This window comes from Myotis yumanensis, unplaced genomic scaffold (assembly GCF_028538775.1).
Source record: "Myotis yumanensis isolate MYYU_CA2020_CCGP unplaced genomic scaffold, mMyoYum1.0.hap1 SCAF_11, whole genome shotgun sequence".
Taxonomy (NCBI): Eukaryota; Metazoa; Chordata; class Mammalia; order Chiroptera; family Vespertilionidae; genus Myotis; species Myotis yumanensis.
The window spans coordinates 10,469,417-10,488,629 of NW_027223762.1; the positions used below are offsets into that span (position 1 = coordinate 10,469,417).

The 19,213-nt window shown below is 55.4% G+C and overlaps 1 protein-coding gene across 4 annotated transcripts in view; it reads right to left on the reverse strand.

Moving 5' to 3' along the window:
- Positions 1–19,213, reverse strand: part of DNMT3A (DNA methyltransferase 3 alpha) — a 103,866-nt gene that overhangs the window by 53,733 nt on the left and 30,920 nt on the right. For all 4 annotated transcript variants that reach the window (XM_070428808.1, XM_070428806.1, XM_070428807.1 and 1 more), the window contains exon 3: positions 13,395–13,499. In XM_070428808.1, the coding sequence (XP_070284909.1) occupies positions 13,395–13,499 (105 nt within the window). The remainder of the gene's footprint in view (positions 1–13,394; positions 13,500–19,213) is intronic.

Genomic DNA, 19,213 nt, shown 5'->3' on the forward strand with positions numbered 1-19,213 from the left:
AGGAGGGTCAAAGCCCCCCCAGAAGCATTCCTCTGAGCCCCAAAGCCCAGCACATTCTTTCCCTCAGGTTTGGCCCCCACGGGTTCTCCCAGGTGCTCAGACCCCAGGACAGCCAAGGCCCCGCCAAGCAATTCTCAGTCTGTACAGCACACCCTCCCCAGCGCGTGGCCCCAGCTTCCCCCTCCAAGAGGAAATGCAATGCTTTGTCCCCAAGCACCTAAGAACTCCCTACAGGTAAACTATCAATAACAGTTTGGCGAGTATCTTTCTTAGACTTTTCTTCCTATGTGTCTACCATCACGTGTAAGTTACATGTTTATACATATGTACTCACACACTGGTCCAGAATTGTTCTCTCTAAAGCAGCGGTTCTCAACCTGTGGGTCGCGACCCCTTTGGCGGTTGAACGACCCTTTCACAGGGGTCGCCTAAGACCATCGGAAAACACATATATAATTACATATTGTTTTTGTGATGAATCACTATGCTTTAATTATGTTCCATTTGCAACAATGAAATTGGGGGTCACCACAACATGAGGAACTGTATTAAAGGGTCGCGGCATTCGGAAGGTTGAGAACCACTGGTCTAAGATCTCCACTCTGAGCCTGCTATTATTTGGTGACAAACCCCCACGGGTGGCAAAGAGAGACTAGGGCCTTGGGAAAAAACAATAAAAATAAAAATAAAAACCGACTAAACTAGGGTCCTCCTTGGACGAGCCTGCAGACACATGGAGCAGCATGCGCACGAGCGGAGGGAACTCCAGGCCCCTGGCCAAGCTGTTCCCCTGGCTGTGTGGCAGCCGGGCGGGCGGGCCTGCTTCCAGGAAGAGCACCTCCCATGGAAAGCTGCAAATGTGCACCGTCCTCAGCAGTGGGGCGGGGAGGCTGCAGCAAGAGGAAGAGCAGGCCTCCAGCGGAAGCGGAAGCAAGAATTCCACCACTAGGTTTGGGCACTGAGGCCAAAGCCAGCAGAGCCAGGAGGTCAAACGCGGGAATGCAAGTGGAGCAAGAGGCCTGTCTCTCTCCTCAGCTGCCACCCCACACACGCTTTCCAGGACTCAGATGGATTTTCCCCACCTCCCTGCGCAAACCAACAGGGCTCCCCAGCCTAGAAGGCCCCTCCCTGGTGGAAGTCCTCTCACCCTCAAGGCTTTCTCTTATGTGAGGAAGTCAGTGGCCCAGGCAGCCTGGAGAGTGGGGCACGCCTGGGCCCCCACAGCCACGCCAGGTCTGGCTGTGCCAGGACCACCGAGCTCCAGGCGGGGCACCCCTCGGGGAGGGGGTGTGGGATTCCTGCAGGCCCACCGTGTAGATCACAGCCAATTTCTTACCATGGCCGTGTTCTCCTTTCCTCAAGCCACTTGCTGCCCCACAGACACCTCGTGTTGGGGTAGGCCCCTGGCCCCCAAAGCTGCTCAAGACAACTCTGATGTCATTCACTTCCTGCCTGGGAACCACATGGCTTCTTCCCACCTGGGACTCACTTCCTGTTGACTGCCAGCTCCCATAGCACAGACAATCAGGAGCACCTGTTCCGAGACCTCACACAGCCAGGGCCGCCCCCCCCCTCCCCCCGCCGCCCCAGTAAGCTCCCCTCCCAGGCAGCCCTGCAGGACCCTGTCTGAAGCAGTGCAGACACACCATCCCCTCAGAGGCAGGTGATGAGGAGGAAAGGGGTACTCTGCACAGCTCCAGCCCCAGGGTTAACAGCTCCCCTCCCCTCTTCCCAACCCGGCCATTCTCACGCCCATCCTCTCTGGTCCTGGGCGAGCCAGCATCACCAAAGCTCTGGGATTAGGGGGAGCTACTGACTCCTGCTGTGGACCCCTTGATCCCCCTTATGCACTGAGAACCCACCCTGAGCCCCTCACCGCCCTCTCTTTGGGGCCCAGGGTCACTGGGCAGATCACAAGAGGGAGGAAGGAGGTACACAGGCAAAGGGACTGAAGCAATCCTTCACATCTCTGGGGAGGAGCGGGGTGCTCCCTAAAAGGGCCATCTCAGGCGAGAAGCAAGCAAATCCACACCTGGAAGCTGCTGAGAGCGGCCATCCCGGCCAGGCTTGCACGCTCCTGCCCCCACCTCCACGCCTTCCTCTCAGCTGCCTCCTCCGCTCTCCTCTCCTCTCCCCTGTCGGTCGCCATCAGCTGGTGCCTCTTGGAGGCAGGACCTTTGCCTGGTTAGACTCAGCATGGACTGGGGCACCTGGCAGGTGCTCCGGATTCACAAGTGCTTCCTTGCGGCTGAAGGCCGGCTGCAGAGCGAGAGCGGCCCGCTCAGACACTTACGGGGAGTCTCCACTTCGCTGCATGTCAGACCTGACTGTTAAAAACTCTGTGTTTGTTTGCTTTTATTTCTGTAGTTGCCTTGAAAGGAGACACAGCACACCCTGAGACATTAGTTTTTCCCCCCCGGGGAGAGGAGGAAGGAGCAGCAGAGGCCGCTGGCCCTTTTAGAAGGCACCCCCCACCTGCAGCTGTAGGTGACAATTTCATCTTCCTTTGCTTCTCACCAATGGGGCTGGGGAGGGGGAGGGGCATGACACCAATGAGCACACTCGCTTCTCTCTTGGGTGGGTGGGGGCCACAGGTTTGAGACGATCTTGTTGCCCACGTGCACCTGCCCATGCCCATGCCCATGCCCATGCCCATCATGCCTCACTCTGGATCTTCAAACCCTGCCGCCACCTCCTGGGGGCCCTCAGAATTTGGGACAACTGCCTCCTGCTTCTCTGATGCCTACCACCCACCCCTTGAGCTCCTCCTTGAGCAGCTTATTCCAACCTGCTGAAGGCAGTGGTTCTTAATCGGGGTGGGGTGGTGGGTGGGGGGGTGATTTTGCCCCAGAGGGCATTTGGCACTGTGCCTGAGACATCTGTGGTGGTCACACTGGGGTGGGGCAGACTGCTGGCTTCCTGTGCGTAGGGGCCAGGCGTGCTGCTCGACACTCTGTGAGACCCAGGATGGCGCCCACAACAAAGAATTACTCATTCAGCCCAAAATGTCAATGTCAAAATTGCGCTGTTGTTGAAAAGCCCTGGGCTGAAGGTAGGGGCACTGACCAGAGGCTGCCTTTTTTCTAAGGACCATTTTAAAAACAACTTGAGCCCTGACCGGTTTGGCTCAGTGGATAGAGCGTCGGCTTTCGGACTGAAGGGTCTCAGGTTCGATTCCGGTCAAGGGCATGTGCCTTGGTTGCGGGCACATCCCCAGTGGGGGGTGTGCAGGAGGCAGCTGGTCGATGCTTCTCTCTCATCGATGTTTCTAACTCTCTATCCCTCTCCCTTTCTCTCTGTAAAAAAATCAATAAAACATTTAAAAAAAAAAAAAACAACTTGAGCCCAGTGGGAGTGGCTCAGTGGGTTGAGCTTCATGCACCGAAAGGTTGCCGGTTCAATTCCTGGTCAGGACACATACCTGGGCTGTGGGTTGGATCCTCAGTCGATGAGCATACAGATAGCAACCCATCAATGTATCTCTCTCACATCGATGTTGATGTTTCTCTCTCTCTCTCTCTCTCTCTCTCCCCCTCTCCCTCTCCCTCTCCCTCTCCCTCTCTTTCTCTTTCTCTCAACATGTCCTCGGGTGAGGATTAAAAAAAAAAGTAAAGTTAAAAAAAATCTTTAAGAAAATACCGTGATAAAGTATACATAACCCAAAATTTACCATTTTAACCGCTCTCAAGCGTACAATGAATTCAGTGGCACTTAAGTCCATTCACACTGTTGAACAACCATCACCACCATCCACTCCTCTTCAGAACTTTTCATCATCCCAAACAGAAACTTTGTACCCATTAAACAACTCCCCACACCCCTGCCCCCAGGCCCTAGTAACCACTGTTCTACTTTCTGTCCTCGAAGGAACATTTTAAAGTCATCTGCCTGTCTGTCTGTCTCTCACACACACACAAACCTGGGAGGGCTCAGTGCTAGGCCCTGGTCTTTGGACACCTCAGCCTCGCCCCCACCCCCAGCTCGCAAAGCCCCAGGGGGTTGGCAGGCTGCTGCCCCCCCCCACCCCCACCCCCACCCCCCGCCTGGCCCCGTGGAGTGGGGTGAAAGTCCACCCCAGCGTTTCCCTGTCTCCCAGCCCCTGTGTGCCTCGTGTGTTTACAGAGCACATCCTATCTCATTAGAGCACTCCCCACACTGTTCCTAATTATTTGTTTACCGCGCGTCTCTCTCCTAGACAGCGAGCTTTGCCTCATCTGTCTTCTCATTCCTCTCCCTTCCAACCACTCCACCGACAGCTCCCAGGACGGAGCACAGGACCCAGCATAAATATGCTGATACGATTAATAGATTTAATTGTCAGGATTCTCCTGACGGGAGTGTTCCGCTCACTTTCCCTGGGACACAGGCCCCGAGGCTTACCTGGGCTCACACACCTTCTAAGGGGTCAACTTCCAGACGGACCCAGGGACCGGAGAGGCCTCTGGAAGCGGCTCTTGCTCTGGGCTGAGTCTTTGGAAAAGCCCAACCTGAAATCCCCAGGGTTCCCAGGAGGAAAGGAGGCTTTGATGGGCCTGAGCAGGGCCGGGGGAAGGCTGCCGGCTGTTTTCCTGGCAGCAGCCACTGCAAGGTGAAGCCGACGGCAAAGCAAGCAGGAGCCTTCCGCAGGGAACCTGTCCAGGCCAAAGCCAAGTCCCCAGCCACCCCTTTGCTGCAAGTCTGGTCTGAACCCCCAAACCCCCAGCCACCCCTCGCAGGTGAGGCGTTGTCCCCCCAAGGTGGGCAGAACTCGAAGGCTCCAGAGAGGGAAGTGACTTTGGAGAGGCTCTTGACTATAGTTATATTTACCACAAAAAATTAAAGCCGGCACATGAGAGGTAAGGGAGACAATGCATGGAGAACGGGGCCCGGGCATTTGTGGGTGCAGGAGCCCACTCACCTGGGCCCAGGGGTAGAGGGGGAGGCCCGGAGCCCCTGGAGGTAGAAGCCAGGGTCCTGGGTTGGCTCTGGGCTCCTGACTCCCCTTTTATCCCGTGATGGGGACTGTGGCTGAAAGGGGTCCCCTCCCTCTGACCCCAGGCAGCTCTGGGGAGGGAGGCCCAGAGGCCAGCAGATGCAGGGACGGCCCTCCACCTGCCCATCCTCGGCCTCCCCTCCCCCTCCCTCATGATGCTGCCATTGTGCCTTTAAAGCCCTTGGCAGTGCTCAGCTCTGTGCCAGCCGGGAACCCTGGCGTCAGGCCAGTGTTGGCCTCTTGATTAAAGCGCCACACACACACACACACACACACACACACACACACACGCTGTGCACCATCGCCCAGAGGTACCCGCCCACCCCACAGGCCCGGGATGCCACAGAGGGATGTCAACGAAATCACAGTCCCCTTCCACTCACACCCGAAGCCGATTCCAGCTCCTTGTCCCCTGCAGGCCCATCGCTCCCCCCCCGCCCCCCGCCCCACCAAACCCTGGATTTTCCCAGGTTGAATCCAGTTTCAGAAAATAGCCACGCAGTCCGCTGAAGCAGGGCAGCCCTGCCCCACAAGTGTTGGCGCTGGGCCCCAGTGGCCCCCTCTCCTCTGCTCCTGGCCTTCCTGCAGCCCCTCCCTGGCAGCCCTCTGATCTGACTGGCCGGAAGTGGCCTTGAGACAGGGAGCGCCAGAGAGGTGCACCCCACGGCTCCTTCCAAGAGAGGTCCCAGATGCCGCCCCCCCACTCAGCCTCCTGGAGCGAATGGAGCCAGGCTCCCGTACTCTGGAACGAGGAGTCTGACCCCTCCAATTTCCTTCTCCCTGGTGGAGCCGCTAAAAGGGCCACCAGTGGGGTCAAGGGACCAGAGACCAAAGAGCAGAGACCAAAGAGAGCCAACTCTGGAAAATTTGGCCACAGCTGGGCACCTCTAGGTCCTACTTCCGTCACCATTTAGCCTGGGAGCTGCCTTCCCACCTGCCCCCAAGCTCTCTCCACCACGCTGCCATCTCTCCACCATGCTCTGTCATCTCTCCACCATGCTCTGTCATCTCTCCACCACGCTCTGTCATCTCTCCACCATGCTCTGTCATCTCTCCACCATGCTCTGTCATCTCTCCACCATGCTCTATCATGCACGTACGTGTGTGTGTGTGTGTGTGTGTGTGTGTGACTCAAGTTCAGAACGTCAGGGCCCAGCAAAGCTTTCGAAGCCAGTCACTCAGCCCGTGCCCCTGCAGGTCATGGCGAGAAGGCACATGCCTAGTGAGTGGCCAGCCCACTCGGGGTTCCGCTTCCAGCGGGGACACCTGTCCACCTGGAAGAGGGCCTGGCTGTGCTCTTTGAAGTCAACCTCAAAGGATTTCAGGGTGAGTTGAAGGTTCCCTTGCAAAAGCCATTATGTACAGAAGATGCACGTATTTAAGTCAATCTCTTGAAATTCTCGTTTTCCACCTCTACCATCCATGCTGAGGGTGACAGGTTTGGTAAGAAGGGAACGCACTGGGGAGATGGCGCTTGCTTTTCTGTGCTTCGTGTACCTTCCTGAAGTTTCTCATGGGTACCTACCTGCCCCCTCCCCCACCTCAGCACTGGGGTGTGCTCATCCTGCCCCACCCCTGGGACATGATTTCATGGCTTTAATCACATCCCCTCTCGGCCTTTGTCTCTCCAGACTCCAGAGTCATAATCTCTTTCGTCTGTCCTCACTTGGCAGCCTTGCTCCCCCTTGATCAATTTAGCTGCCCTTCTCTGGAGCTTTTCCAACTTGGTTATATCTTTCTTAAGGTGGCAGAACTGAAACACAAAATTCCCGAGGTGAGGATGATGAAAGAGCCCCAGTGTCAACAGCCCTGCCAGAGGCGTGTGCTGGCGAGTACCTGCCCCAGCAGGAGTGGTGCAGGTGCAGCCTGCTCCAGAGCAGCCTGGAGGCTGGGACCTGAGGGGAGGCCGGGACCTGAGGGGAGACTGGGACCTGGGGAAGGCTGGGACCTTGCGGGGAGGCTGGGGCCTGAGGGGGCGGCTGGGACTTGAGGGGGTTAGGCTGGGACCTGAGGGGGCAGCTGGGACTTGAGGGGGTGAGGCTGGGACCTGAGGGGGCAGCTGGGACCTGGCGGGGAGGCTGGGGCTTGAGGGAATGACTGCCTTTAGCTGGAGGTGGCCCTGGAATGTGTGACTCTGGGGAAGGGGCCAGGGAGGGATTTTTTTTGAAACAATAAAACAGAGACTTGGGGACTTCACTGAGATGCCCCTCCCACTGGCAGTCTGGAGCGGCCTTCCAAAGGGCCCCTGACGAGTCTGCTCCCTTCCGACGTCTCGGTCTCTGACAATAACCCTGGCGCCATGTCTGAGGTCTGGAAACATCTGTTCTCGCCCCTTCCTCTCCCTCCTCTGGAGCGCCGGCAGCGCGGGCCCTGCCAATTCTGTCCCCCCCACTGCTGCCCCGGCGGGCTCTGGGGGTGTCTCCTGGCATCACCGTCCCTCCTCCATCTCCCTGCATTCTTCTGTGCTCAACCCATCATGCTCAGGGACGCCAGAGCCAGCTTCCCAAACACGCCTCCCATCACTCCAGGCCCCCACCCCTCAGATCCTTCCAGATACACACAGCACACTTTGCAGGGGAGACAGCGCAAACCGCCCGGGCTGCCTGCAGACCGCCTCTCCCGCCACGATGGAAACCATTGTTCTTAAACGAAACCGTATTCCACTCGGCCTTCGGGCCTCCCCACAACATGTATCCACGTGCCCATTCCCCCTCCACACTTCACACAGGAAGGTCCTAAGGTAGGAAAGCCTCCCACTTTTCCATGGACTCCGAAGGTGACCCCCTACGAAGGCCCAAGCCCACACGTGTTCGCACTTGACGTCCAGCCCACAGGCCAGGAGCTTCGGTGCTGGAAGCCATTCGTGGCTGCTGATCTGCCTGGTCGGGTGGGGGACGAACAGGTGAATCTGCAGGGCACAGTCACAAGAAAAGTCTCAAACCTGGTGAGAAAGACAGCCCCGTTTTCTTCACACCTTCAAAAACATGGTAAGGCGGGCAGCAGGCTCATGAGGGGGCGGGGCGGGGGGGGGGGGCGGGGAGGGGAACTCCGGAGGGGCTGGGCCCAGGAAGGACTCTTTCAGAAGTTTGTGTGTGTGTGTGTGTGTGTGTGGTTTATGAAGGAAATGCAAGTTAACATATGAGCACCAATACCCCAGGTAGAACTCCGCTTCATTTTCACTTCACAGACTGCCTTACACAAATATTTTTATAGTGAAAAGTCACGACTTTGCTACTGAGTGCCTCACATTGTGCTCTGACTCATATTTCTTCAGACGCCCACCGGGCACTGCCCAAGACACGGGACGCCTTGCGAATGTGCGTGTCATCCTGGCGCAGGGGCCGTGCTAGCCTCCTGTGCGTCCTCCCCGTGCCAGTGTGTGCGCGTGTGCGCTGCCGAAACGAGCACGCTTGCAGGAAGTGTGCATAAAAACAAGAGGGCACCAAGTCGCCGAGCCAGCGTTCCGGGGGCGAGCGAAGGAGCAGCTCTGACCTGGACACAGAGGGGATCTGGGCTCTGTCTTAACTTGGAGATGAATCAGAAGGTCATGTCAGGTTGGAAGATGAGCCGGCGCTGCAGACTCCCAGCAGGTCCCAGCAGGGACCCGGCCGGCTTCTGCCGCAGAGGAGGGTTCCCTGCCTTCCCACAGCCCGTACCCCGTCTTTGGCTCTGAAGTGGGGCAGTTCTGCCCTCTGGAACTCACTCACTCAGGCGTCATGTTGGTGGTTCGGCGTGGAGTGAGTAACTGCTGGCTCTGGGCCGGCCTGGCTGAGCTCAGCGCCTGCTCCCAGCTCCTCCTCCCCCTCCCGCCCTCTCGCCCTCCCCTTCTGGGTTATTCTTAGCAAGTGACCTCAGGGTGCTCCCACTGAGCAAAATTAACCCTGGAGGGAGTTGATGGGTATAAATCTTCAGTGAATAAGTACACAGAGCTACTAAAGAGGCCATGAGCCCCGAAGGGCTGGTCATCCCCTAGGGTCTGCTGGGCCTGGGCAGGAACCCCCCTCCGGGTACCCCAGCTGTGAGCAGCGCCAAGGACAAAGGCAGTCGCAGGGCTTGTCTGGGCTTGTGACCAGGCAGGAACCTGCTTCGGACATCTTCGCTTCGTACTCTGTGCCGTCCTTGGGAGCCGGCGAACAGGAAGATGCCTCTTCCGCCCACCCCCGCTGCTCACACCCACACGCAGGCTCACGCTCTTGGCCAGCAGAGACCAGCCCGGCGTGCCACTGTCCCCTCCTCCCTGTCATGGGCACCCGCCAGCCCGCAGGCCCTGACTTCAGGTGCCAGCTCCCTTCCTAAGCCCCGCCCTGCCCGGCAGCGGCTTCCTGTTTCCTGTTGCCGGCTCTGATCGAAAGAAAGTGTCTTGGCTCTGAGGCCAGTGCCGCAGACGAAGCCATGCTCGGTCTCAGTGGGCCCACCTCTCCCGCCTCAGACCACCACAGCCTTACCCATTTCCTCGTGCGCTCCCTGGTATTTGGGTCAATTGCCCTCCTCAGTTAGATTTTCTCTGTATGCTTTTTGGACCAGATCTACACACTTTTTCACACAGCCCTGCGTTCACATACTAACAAGTGAAATGTTGGACACCCGGTTTTCGGGACGGCGTGACGGGAGGGGGTGAGGAGGGACGAGCCCTGTGGGCTTTGCGGTCGGGAGGTGTGGAGGCCATCCACTCTGAACCTCACTCAGTCTCTTCATCTGAATGTGAGGAAGGTGGCAAAGCGGTCCCCGATCTCTCTCTCACAGGTTTGCCGTCAGCACCACATGAGTCACTGCTGTAAAGGCCTTTGTAGGCATCAAGTGTTGCACAGCTCTGAGCATTTGTTCACGGTCTCTGTCCTCAGTGAGGTGGGTACACAGTGCTCTACGGCTCAGCTCAGTGACTACCAGGCCGGTGGCACCAAACATCACATCTCGTGGAAAGCCAGGTTCTTTCCACCTGCTTTTCCAACTGTCAGGGGTGAGAGGCTAGATTTTTGCCTTTTTTTAAAAAAATTCCCAATCCATCAAGAAATGTGACTTTTGAGAAATACAAAATCATGCACTTGGATGTGGCCATAGTATCAAACTGATAGAAAAGTTTCTAAACGCTTATTCTCAAATTGTATAGAGACAGGTGACAGCACATGTCTTTAATTTCTCGGTGTTCGTTTTGATTAATTTTACAGACAGTTCAACAGGGAGCATCAGTGTGGTTGGTGATGGCTGAGCCGGGCTGCCTTTGCAAGGCAGGCTTGACGGGCTGGGCTCTGGGGCAGGCAGAGAAAAGAGAAGGTTGGGAAACACGCTTGATGTGTTCAAGGAGCAGCAAGAAGAGGGGGTTTCTGTTTCTGTGGCAAGAGGTGGATACTGAGCACCAGCACAGGGGCAGGAGAGACCCCGTGGTGAGGAGCCAGATGGAACATTCCAGATCTTGTTCCATAAGAAACAGAGTCCCTGGAGATTCTTGAGCAGAGATGTGCCACGGGCTGTGTTAGGTAGAATTATGTGTGGTCTCCTTTCTAGCTTCCTAGGTTGAAAGCTAAGTCTTACCGATCTGTGCGGCCTCCCCCACCCCGGTAGGTGCTCGGCAGGTATGAAGTATTTGTCCTGGGGGAGGAAGGGCTGGGGGTTGGGAAACCATCCTGGGGTCAGGACTGGGTGAGGGTGCAGCCAGGAGGCAGGTGCAGGAGCAGGAATGAGTGGAAGGCACCCAGAGCAGATAGGCCTTGGGGGCAAAGATTTCCTAACCTTGGGCCCGGGAGGGATATCGAGGACACTAACAAATGTAGCTCATGCAACCTTTGCACAAATAAAGAGCCCAGCCCGAAGCCAGGTTTTCCCTCTTGCTTCCCAGCACGTCTCCCTCTATTCCACCTGATGGGACCCGAGCCCAGCTCCCTCCCCTTTCCAGCTTAGCTGGATGACACACACTCAGCTGCTCCAAGCTCCCTGGCCAGTCGTTCTCAGGGCCACAGCGGCACCAGGTCCCCAGAAACCTTCCCTGCTGTGCTCCTCTGCTGGGGAGGGAGGGAGGGAGGCGCCAGGTCAAGCATTTGCTCAAGCACAAGAGAACCAGATGGCCTGTAGGCCCGGGGACCAGGGGTTGACTGACCTCTCGCTGTAGCATGAATTTCCTCCTCGGCTGCCCAATCCCCTACCCCCGCCCCTGCTGTCCAGGAAGGGCTGTGCTGGCTGCTTTCCTTGGGGTCAGTCTTGCTCTGCTTCCCCGATGTGCAAGGGGTCCTGTCACAACAGCTGCCTCAGCCTCACGCCTTCCCATCAGCCTTGCCTTCCCCATGCTCTCTCTCCTTTCCTGGGCCTATCTTGAGGTGTCATCTAGAACACGGCCTGCGTGCGCGTTTGGACTCACTTTGCTGATGCAAAGCACCACTGGAGTGGCCAGGGCAGGTATGACTTCTGGCCATATTGTACCAACACGCAGAAGCTCAGAGGCGTTCTGTAACTTGCCCAGGATCACACAGCTGGGCTACGGTCAACCCAGTGCTGTTTCTTCTGTCAAACTGAGGTTGCTGTGGCCTCCTGAAGAGGAAGGTCTGGCCAGCAAGGACAGGACAGATCTCTGTTGAGCACTAGCTCTTCGGTGACTGAATCCATTGAATTCTCCCTGGGTCTAGGACAGCGGTTCTCAACCTGTGGGTCGCAACTCCTTTGGCAGTCGAATGACCCTTTCACAGGGGTCGCCTAAGACCATCCTGCATATCAGATATTTACATGATGATTCATAACAGCAGCAACATAACAGTTATGAAGTAGCAACGAAAATAATTTTATGGTTGGGTCACAACATGAGGAACTGTGTTTAAAGGGCCAGAAGGTTGAGAACCACTGGTCTAGGAGGAACGCATGCTTATCATCTCTGATTTTTGGAAGGGGGACCTGGTTACCCAGGTGGTCGGTGGTGGAGCTGGGTTTAAACCAGGTCTGCTGGACTCCACAGGCAGACTGCTCCTTCCACACTGGGCCCTGTTCCAGGCTGGGAACGCGCACTGAACCTCCCCCACTCGGCCGTACCCCTCTCACCTCTCCTGTGTACATCTCTGGACACATTTCCACACACCTCCCTCCTGCCCCCGGGGCTGCACCCACCTCGCAGTGACGTGCCCTCCCGAGGGTTCCAGGGGCTCACAGGGAGGAGTCAAAGGGCTGCAAGGTCTTCACTTGCTATAGGTGGGGGCCCTTATCCCCAGCACCCAGATCGGGGATGGTGGGTAATGGGCACACGTGCAGGTGTGCAATCACGTGGTCTCTGACTCAGCCTGGCTCTCCACCCACTCCAGCTGGCACGGTGCCCCCCTTCTCCCACAAGGTGCCCTGCGGGTGGAGGTGAATGGAGGGGCACCCTGGGAACGCACCCCAGGATGCATCCTGGAGTCTGCTGCAAGCTGGACATTCCTTTAAAGACCCCTGTTTCATCTTTCAACTTCATGTGAATTTTTCATTCCAGGACATAAAATACTCATGTTTACGTTAATATTAAAATGCCTAAAACTAACAGTTAAATGCCTTCATTTCTACTCCCTCCCATCCCCTTCCTCTCCAAATCTTCAAGCAGAATTGGGAATGGTGCACTTCGACCATGCAGGTTCCCAAACCCTGAGAACCACCCAGGCCCAGCTGTTGCGGCCCGCCCTCCTCCCTCAGCTGTCTCCTTTCACGCCAGCCCTTCACCCTGGCGCTGCCCAAGGGGAGACTCTGCTCTGCTGAGAGCATTTCCTTGAAGGGCAGTCACAAACCCGGAGCTCGGGCTCCTCTCCTTACCCTCCTGCCTCAAGTTTCCCATTCGCAGCTGGAAGGGGCTAAAAGAAAGGAACCAGCTGTCTCTGGTGCTGGCGGATAATCACTGCTCTGACTCAGTTTAAGGCATAGGAAGGCAGGCTACGGCCCGCAGGCCGTGCCCTCCAGAGCACTCCTCATCGTGGGCAACCTGAGCCCCTCCTAGACTCGGGGGCAGCAGCACCTGGCTGCCTGGGGCTTGCGGGCAGCCTGTGCCTACACTTCCGTGGGACTTAACCAGGACCCAGTTCTCCTCCCTTACAAAGGGCCTTCTTAGCCTGCATGTCTTCCCTACTCACTTTGATCAGGCCCCCAACTCAGTTCCCATCCTCCAGTCCTCTGGGTGGGTGTGTGGATGGGGAGGGCGGGGCCTGTGCAGGCAGGTTAGGCCAAAGCAAGTTCTGCCCTGTCAGGATTCTTGCTGCCCTTTCAGAAGGAAGGCGGGAGTCAGGGGCCTGGTTCAAGTCCCTGCTCTGCCCGAACCCACAGTTCCATGTAGAAAAGGGAAATCGTGAGAGTGGTTGAGGGGCTCAAGGAATGGAGAAGCGACCACATCGCAGTGTCTTCACATACCCAGGGGCCTGCGAGACACCCATCACTGCGTGTGTGCGTGTGTGCGTGTGTGCTGTGGGGTTGCCACGACACTCACCAGCGGGTGCTTGCGCTTTCTCCCAGGCCGCCCCACCTTCCGTGCAGTGGTGCTGGGCTCCTGCCGCTCCTCCTTGCCACGCGCCTCTTCCTGCTCCTCTCCCTCCTGCGGGCACAGACACAGCCTGTGAAGCCACGGCTGGATCCAACAGGCCTCCTCCCCATCCCACCCCCACCACAGCCCCGCTCCCGGCCTGTGCCATGTGGTCCTCCCATGGCAGGGATGAACTTCACCCCCTTATGCCAGGAAAAGCTTGAGCCACCCTAAGCGCCTCATTTAAATATACCCTTGGGGGGGGGGGGGGCTTAGGGGCAGACCCAGATACCCTGTGCAAATGCAGCTCTCCCTCCTGGTGGCCACATTTCTGAACTGCAGAATCACGACACGCACTGACAAAGATGGTGTTTTTGGATATGAATTTATTTATATGGAAGAAAGTCTAACACAGTACAAAATTAAATTAGAGGTCTATTTAATGAATCATCTTTATTGAAAAGAATAACATCACAAGGAAAGCAATATTAAATTTAGTAATGAATACTGGCAGTACATGCAACACTTGGAACGAGGACTAGTAGGCAATGAGGCCTTTTGCAGATGCTGTAAATATAATAGATTCTGAAGGGTCTGCCATGTGGTGCTAGCATTGCATATGCCTGTCACCTCCCAGGATCATCTCAGGGTCAATGTCCTGGTTCATCTTGACCCCCCTCAGTTATTATTATGAGGTCCACTAGGCAGCCAATGAAAGAGGTGACCGAGATCAGAAAGACCAGCGGCTCTGGAGGGCTGTGTGGAAGCATGAGCATTTACAGTGATTCCAGTGCCACGCGTGTAATGCGGCCGTTCACACCGTCAGCCTCCGTCCCTCCCTGCTCATCGTCTAGCAGCACACCTGCTGCTCACCTCTCTGCAGGCCCCACCTGGGCAGGCCGTGCATGTGAGCATGCGTGCGTGAGTGTGTGGGTACGGGGTCCTGTGGCTATCTCTCTGCAGACCTGGTACTCAGGCGGTCCAGACAGGGCTCTGCTGGCCGGAGAAGCCAATTCGTTTCACTGAATTTCACAATCACAGGCGGGCCCTGGGAGGCCAGCCAGCCAGCTGGCAAAGGCTGCACATGCTTCTTGTCCCAGGGGGCCTGGGCAAGTGGCTGGCTAGATCCATCAAGTTCATCCCCTCTACTCAAACACCAACTTGAGACATCTGCTCAGCGGGTGCGGGTCAGGAGCATCCGGTGTACGTTCTGAAGGAGCACGTACGTCTGGCTGGCTGGCTCTGGGGGCGGGCTCGGTGGGATGCATCTCTCTTGGAGAGATGGGTACCGTGTCTCGGTGTGAGGCTCCTGGGACAGCTGTGTGTGGATGTGTACATGTGAAGGCCGGTGTGTACCTTCACCTTGGTTTGCCTGCATGCTTATAATTGCACTGTGTGTGTATGTGTGTGTGTGTGCACACTTGCGCACATGTGTCAGTAGCACACTGCACAGTAGGGCAGTGATGGCGAACCTATGACACACGTGTCAGAGGTGACATGCAAGCTCATTTTTTTGGTTGATTTTTCTTTGTTAAATGGCATTTAAATATATAAAATAAATATCAAAAATATACATCTTTGTTTTACTATGGTTGCAAATATCAAACAATTTCTATATGTGACATGGCACCAGAGTTAAGTTAGGGTTTTTCAAAATGCTGACACGCCGAGCTCAAAAGGTTCGCCATCACTGCAGTAGGGTGTGTAGTGGAAAGACCCATAGGCTGGGAATCAAAATACTTAAATTTTTATTCTAAAGGCCTCACTTCCTGGCTCTCTCCTGGTTAGATAACCTCTCTGGGCTTCAGATTTCCCGCCTGTCTAATGGAAAAAGAATAATACCATCTCTGCTTCCTGTAAAGTGTAAGAATAAAAATGAAATAATGTATGTGAAATGCTTTGTTAATTACCATGTACCATAAATTTGAGAGATTATTATCGCCATAGTCCAGCTCATCAGAAAGAGAAGTTGTGACTTAAAATAATCCATCCAGTGAGCTGAGTTAAAATGTAGGTCAAAGCGTAGCCTCAGACTTCGAGAGGGGCTGACGGTAGCTCCCTAATCTAACAGGCCACCACATGTGAAGGTGCTTTGAAAGCTGTAAAGAGTTATATATGTAAATGTAAAGTGACATGATTATATTTAAGCCTGGAGAGCACATTGGAGTCATAATGATCAGAGTGGCACTGGAGCCTCATGCATGGTTGCACTTGTGCAGGCTAGTGGATTTGTACGTGTGCCTCTCTGTGTGTATGAACTCATTTATTGAGCACCTACTATGTGACAGTCACACATCAAGTATTTTTGAGTGCCTTCCCTATGTCAGGTGCATCCGTCTCGGCACTGGGGGTGCCAAGGTGAACAAGACACAGTCCCTTACCTCAAGGAGCTGGTGGCCTGGCTAGGACAGTAGTTGGCAGTTGCAGTGCTGGATGGTGGGTGCTAAAGGAGAAGGACCTGTGAATTCATTCTAAGTGGGGGATGGGAGGAGGGGATCCAGGAGAAGGGAATCCAGGAAGTAAGCTGGAAAATTCAAGGTCTGCTGGCCAACCTGAGGGAAAGGTAGCTGGGGTAGAAGGAAGGGTCTATGCCAGCCGTGGGCAAACTACGGCCCGCGGATCCGGCCCGTTTGAAATGAATAAAACTAAAAAAAAAAAAAAAAAGACCGTACCCTTTCATGTAATGATGTTTACTTTGAATTTATATTAGTTCACACAAACACTCCATCCATGCTTTTGTTCCGGCCCTCCAGTCCAGTTTAAGAACCCATTGTGGCCCTCGAGTCAAAAAGTTTGCCCACCCCTGGTCTATGCCAAGGTGCTGGGGAGGGAAGCAGCCCGCTTTCACACCTGGTGCTGTCTGTTTGCACACAGGTGGGAGGAAGGCAATGGAGAGAGGAGGCCCAGGCTGCTGGCCAGATCCTGAGGGGCCTTCCTTCACACGGGCTAAGGAGCTTGGCTTGATCCTGTGGGCTCCTGGGAGCCCCTCAGCAGGGGCTTAAGCTCTGCGAGTGACATAATCAGCTTTGCATTTTGGAAAGATCTCGGAGCTCCAGTGTCCCTGAGTATCTCCCTGCAGCAGTCGCAGCCAGATGGCGGGTGTGTCTGTCGCAGTGAGTGATGGCTGCATATGCAGGGCCCTGAGCTGGGGTCTGCATGGGGCAAGGAGGGAGTGATGCACTTTTTGAGAATAGCTCTGGTTGGGATGTGCTGTGGGAGCGGAGGAGGTTAGCCATTCTTGAGTGAGTATCACATGTCAGCTTCCCATATTTATTACCTCACTTAATTGCAAGATGGCTGTGAGACAGCTATTATCAGCCCCATTTTGTAGGTGAGAAAAGCGAGACCCAGAGAGGTTAAACATTCTTGAAGTTATTTGTAGTAAAGGGCAGAGCCAAAAGTCCAGCCCGCCTCTGCCCTCCCTAAGCCCACCTAAGTAGAAGTTCAGCCCCTCCTGCCAGTTCCCAGTGGAAGGATTGACTAATTAGTTCCCTTACTTGACAGATGAGGAAACCAGCCTGGGCTCAGATCTGTTCCTGCTAAATTCGTTACTGGTTTCCAGCTGCTCCCAGTCCCTGTGGATCAGAGTCTCCCCTTTCAGAGTATTAGCGATGCTTCCTAATTCGGTGCTACTTGCAGATTTGATAAGCATATTTTAAATTCCTTCACTCAGCAAAGATATTGAATGAAACGGGTCCCATGACAGAGGCGAGAATGAACCCCTTGCTATGCCTTGCCTCCTCGAGGGTCGCAGCCCCGCGCCACCTGCTCACCCTTCTCGGTGGCTTAGCCCCTAGCTGGCCGTGTGAACACAGTCAGGGCCGGAGCACCAGACGCCGCTTCCCTCTTTGCCCTGTGACTTATGACTACATCGAGGAAGAATGATATGCTGACCGAGAACAACGTGCTTTTCACAAAGCCGTGCTCCAGGGCCTGAGGGGAAGGGCCTGGCGTCACTCAGACCTGGGTTCGAGTCCTAACCCAGGCTCTCGTGGACCTTTGGTTTCTCAAGCACAGCCCAGGGCTGCCTGAGGCCTGAATGCTGGTCCAGGCATAAAGCACCTTGCGCCACAGTGGCCTGAGGCACAGGCACAGTCCACGGCAGCCTCCCTGGGGGTCCCCACACTCTCAGCCGGGTCAGGACCTGGACAGGTAGCGTGGCATCAGGGCATTCCACCCCTTTCTCCCAGGCTGAGCTGAATTCAACAGGGGAAACAAGGTGCTGAGCACATGTGGCCTGAGGTGAGGAGTAACAGTCCGGCACATGGCACAGGGGCCCCCAAAGGCTTTCTCCACGTGCCGATGGGAGTTGGGGCTTGCCGGTCCTGAAACGTCAAGGGCCTTTGTTTGGGACCTTTTCTGCATGGTAATCGGGGTTCCTTCTTGCTGACCAGATTAAGTGATAAAAAGTAATAGTGCCTAATTTATAGAGCAATTATAAGAATGAAACAAGAGAATGCAAGTACAGAGCTTCAAAGAGCACCTGGCAGATCATCAGCACTGAATGCATCTGGGCCAAAAGAGATTGGGAAGCAGCAAGATCGGGATCCAGCCAGAGCCGTGGGTTCCTGGCCAGGCACTGATTCATAACATGGGTATCCGAGGAGGTCCTTCCAGCCCTGAGGCTTGGAATGCTCTTGGTCCTCTTTCCTGTTGCCTCTGCCCCTCTCTCCCCTCCACACAGGACCTGGTGCCCTGCCTCCCTAATTCTCTCTAAGCCAGGACCCAGATTCCTGGCCTCCCACCATCTCCCCTAAGGCTAGCTCCCCTCGCTCTGCTGTGGCCCACATTAACTCAGCTGACCCACCCTGGCCAGAGCATAGGAGCTCAGACCCCCAAAGCTTGCCTCCTCCCAGCTGCCCCAAGAAGCCCCCCATATGGTTGGGAGGCTGCAGGGAGAAAGGATGCTGGGCAGGTGCTAGGGAGATACCACATACACAGACCTCTCTGTGCACGCCCAGCCACAGCATGGCCACCTCAGCCCATCGCCCACAGCTCTGCACCCCACCTCCTGATCCTGGGCTCTGGGATTGCTTTCCGGTGAAGGGGTCTCACCCCCCTCTCATTTTCTTCTCTATTTTATCTGCAAAATATTTCCTGAGCACCTACTCTGTGCCAGTTAGGCCCCGGGGCCCTGCCCTCCACAGGCAGCAGTGGGGATGGCTATTATCCACACCGGTATTTCTCAAACCCCCTACAGGGCTGGTTACAGCATCAATGGCTGGGCCCTTTCCCCAGAGTTTCTGAGTCAGCAGGTCTGGGGTGGGGCCCAAGCTTTTGCATTTCTAACCTTTCCAGGTGCTGGTGTGGCTGGGTTTAGGAATCACATTTTTTAAATCTATAATCATAAAAGCGTAATATGCTAATTACACCGGACATCCTTCTGGAAGACCTTCCCGACAAAGCCGGGGCTGTAAGAGAAGCCCGGGTCCCGGGTGCCAGAGGGAAGCTGGTGCCGGCAGCTGGGGGAAGGAAGGCCTACTCTTGCACGAATTTTGTGCATCGGGCCTCTAGATATTATGTAAGTTTCAAGTGTACAACATTATAATTCAACATCTGTATACATTACAAAGTGATCACCCCCAAAAGTGTAGTTGCTACGCATCACCATATAAATGACCCCCCTCTCCCTTTTGCCCACCCCTCAACCTTTTTACCCTCTGGTAACCACCAATCTGTTCTCTGAGTTTGTTTTCGTTTTATTTCGTTTGTTCAGCTTCTTTTAAGATTCTGCATATGAGTGAAATCATATACCTTTGTCTTTCCCTTTCTGACTTATTTCACTT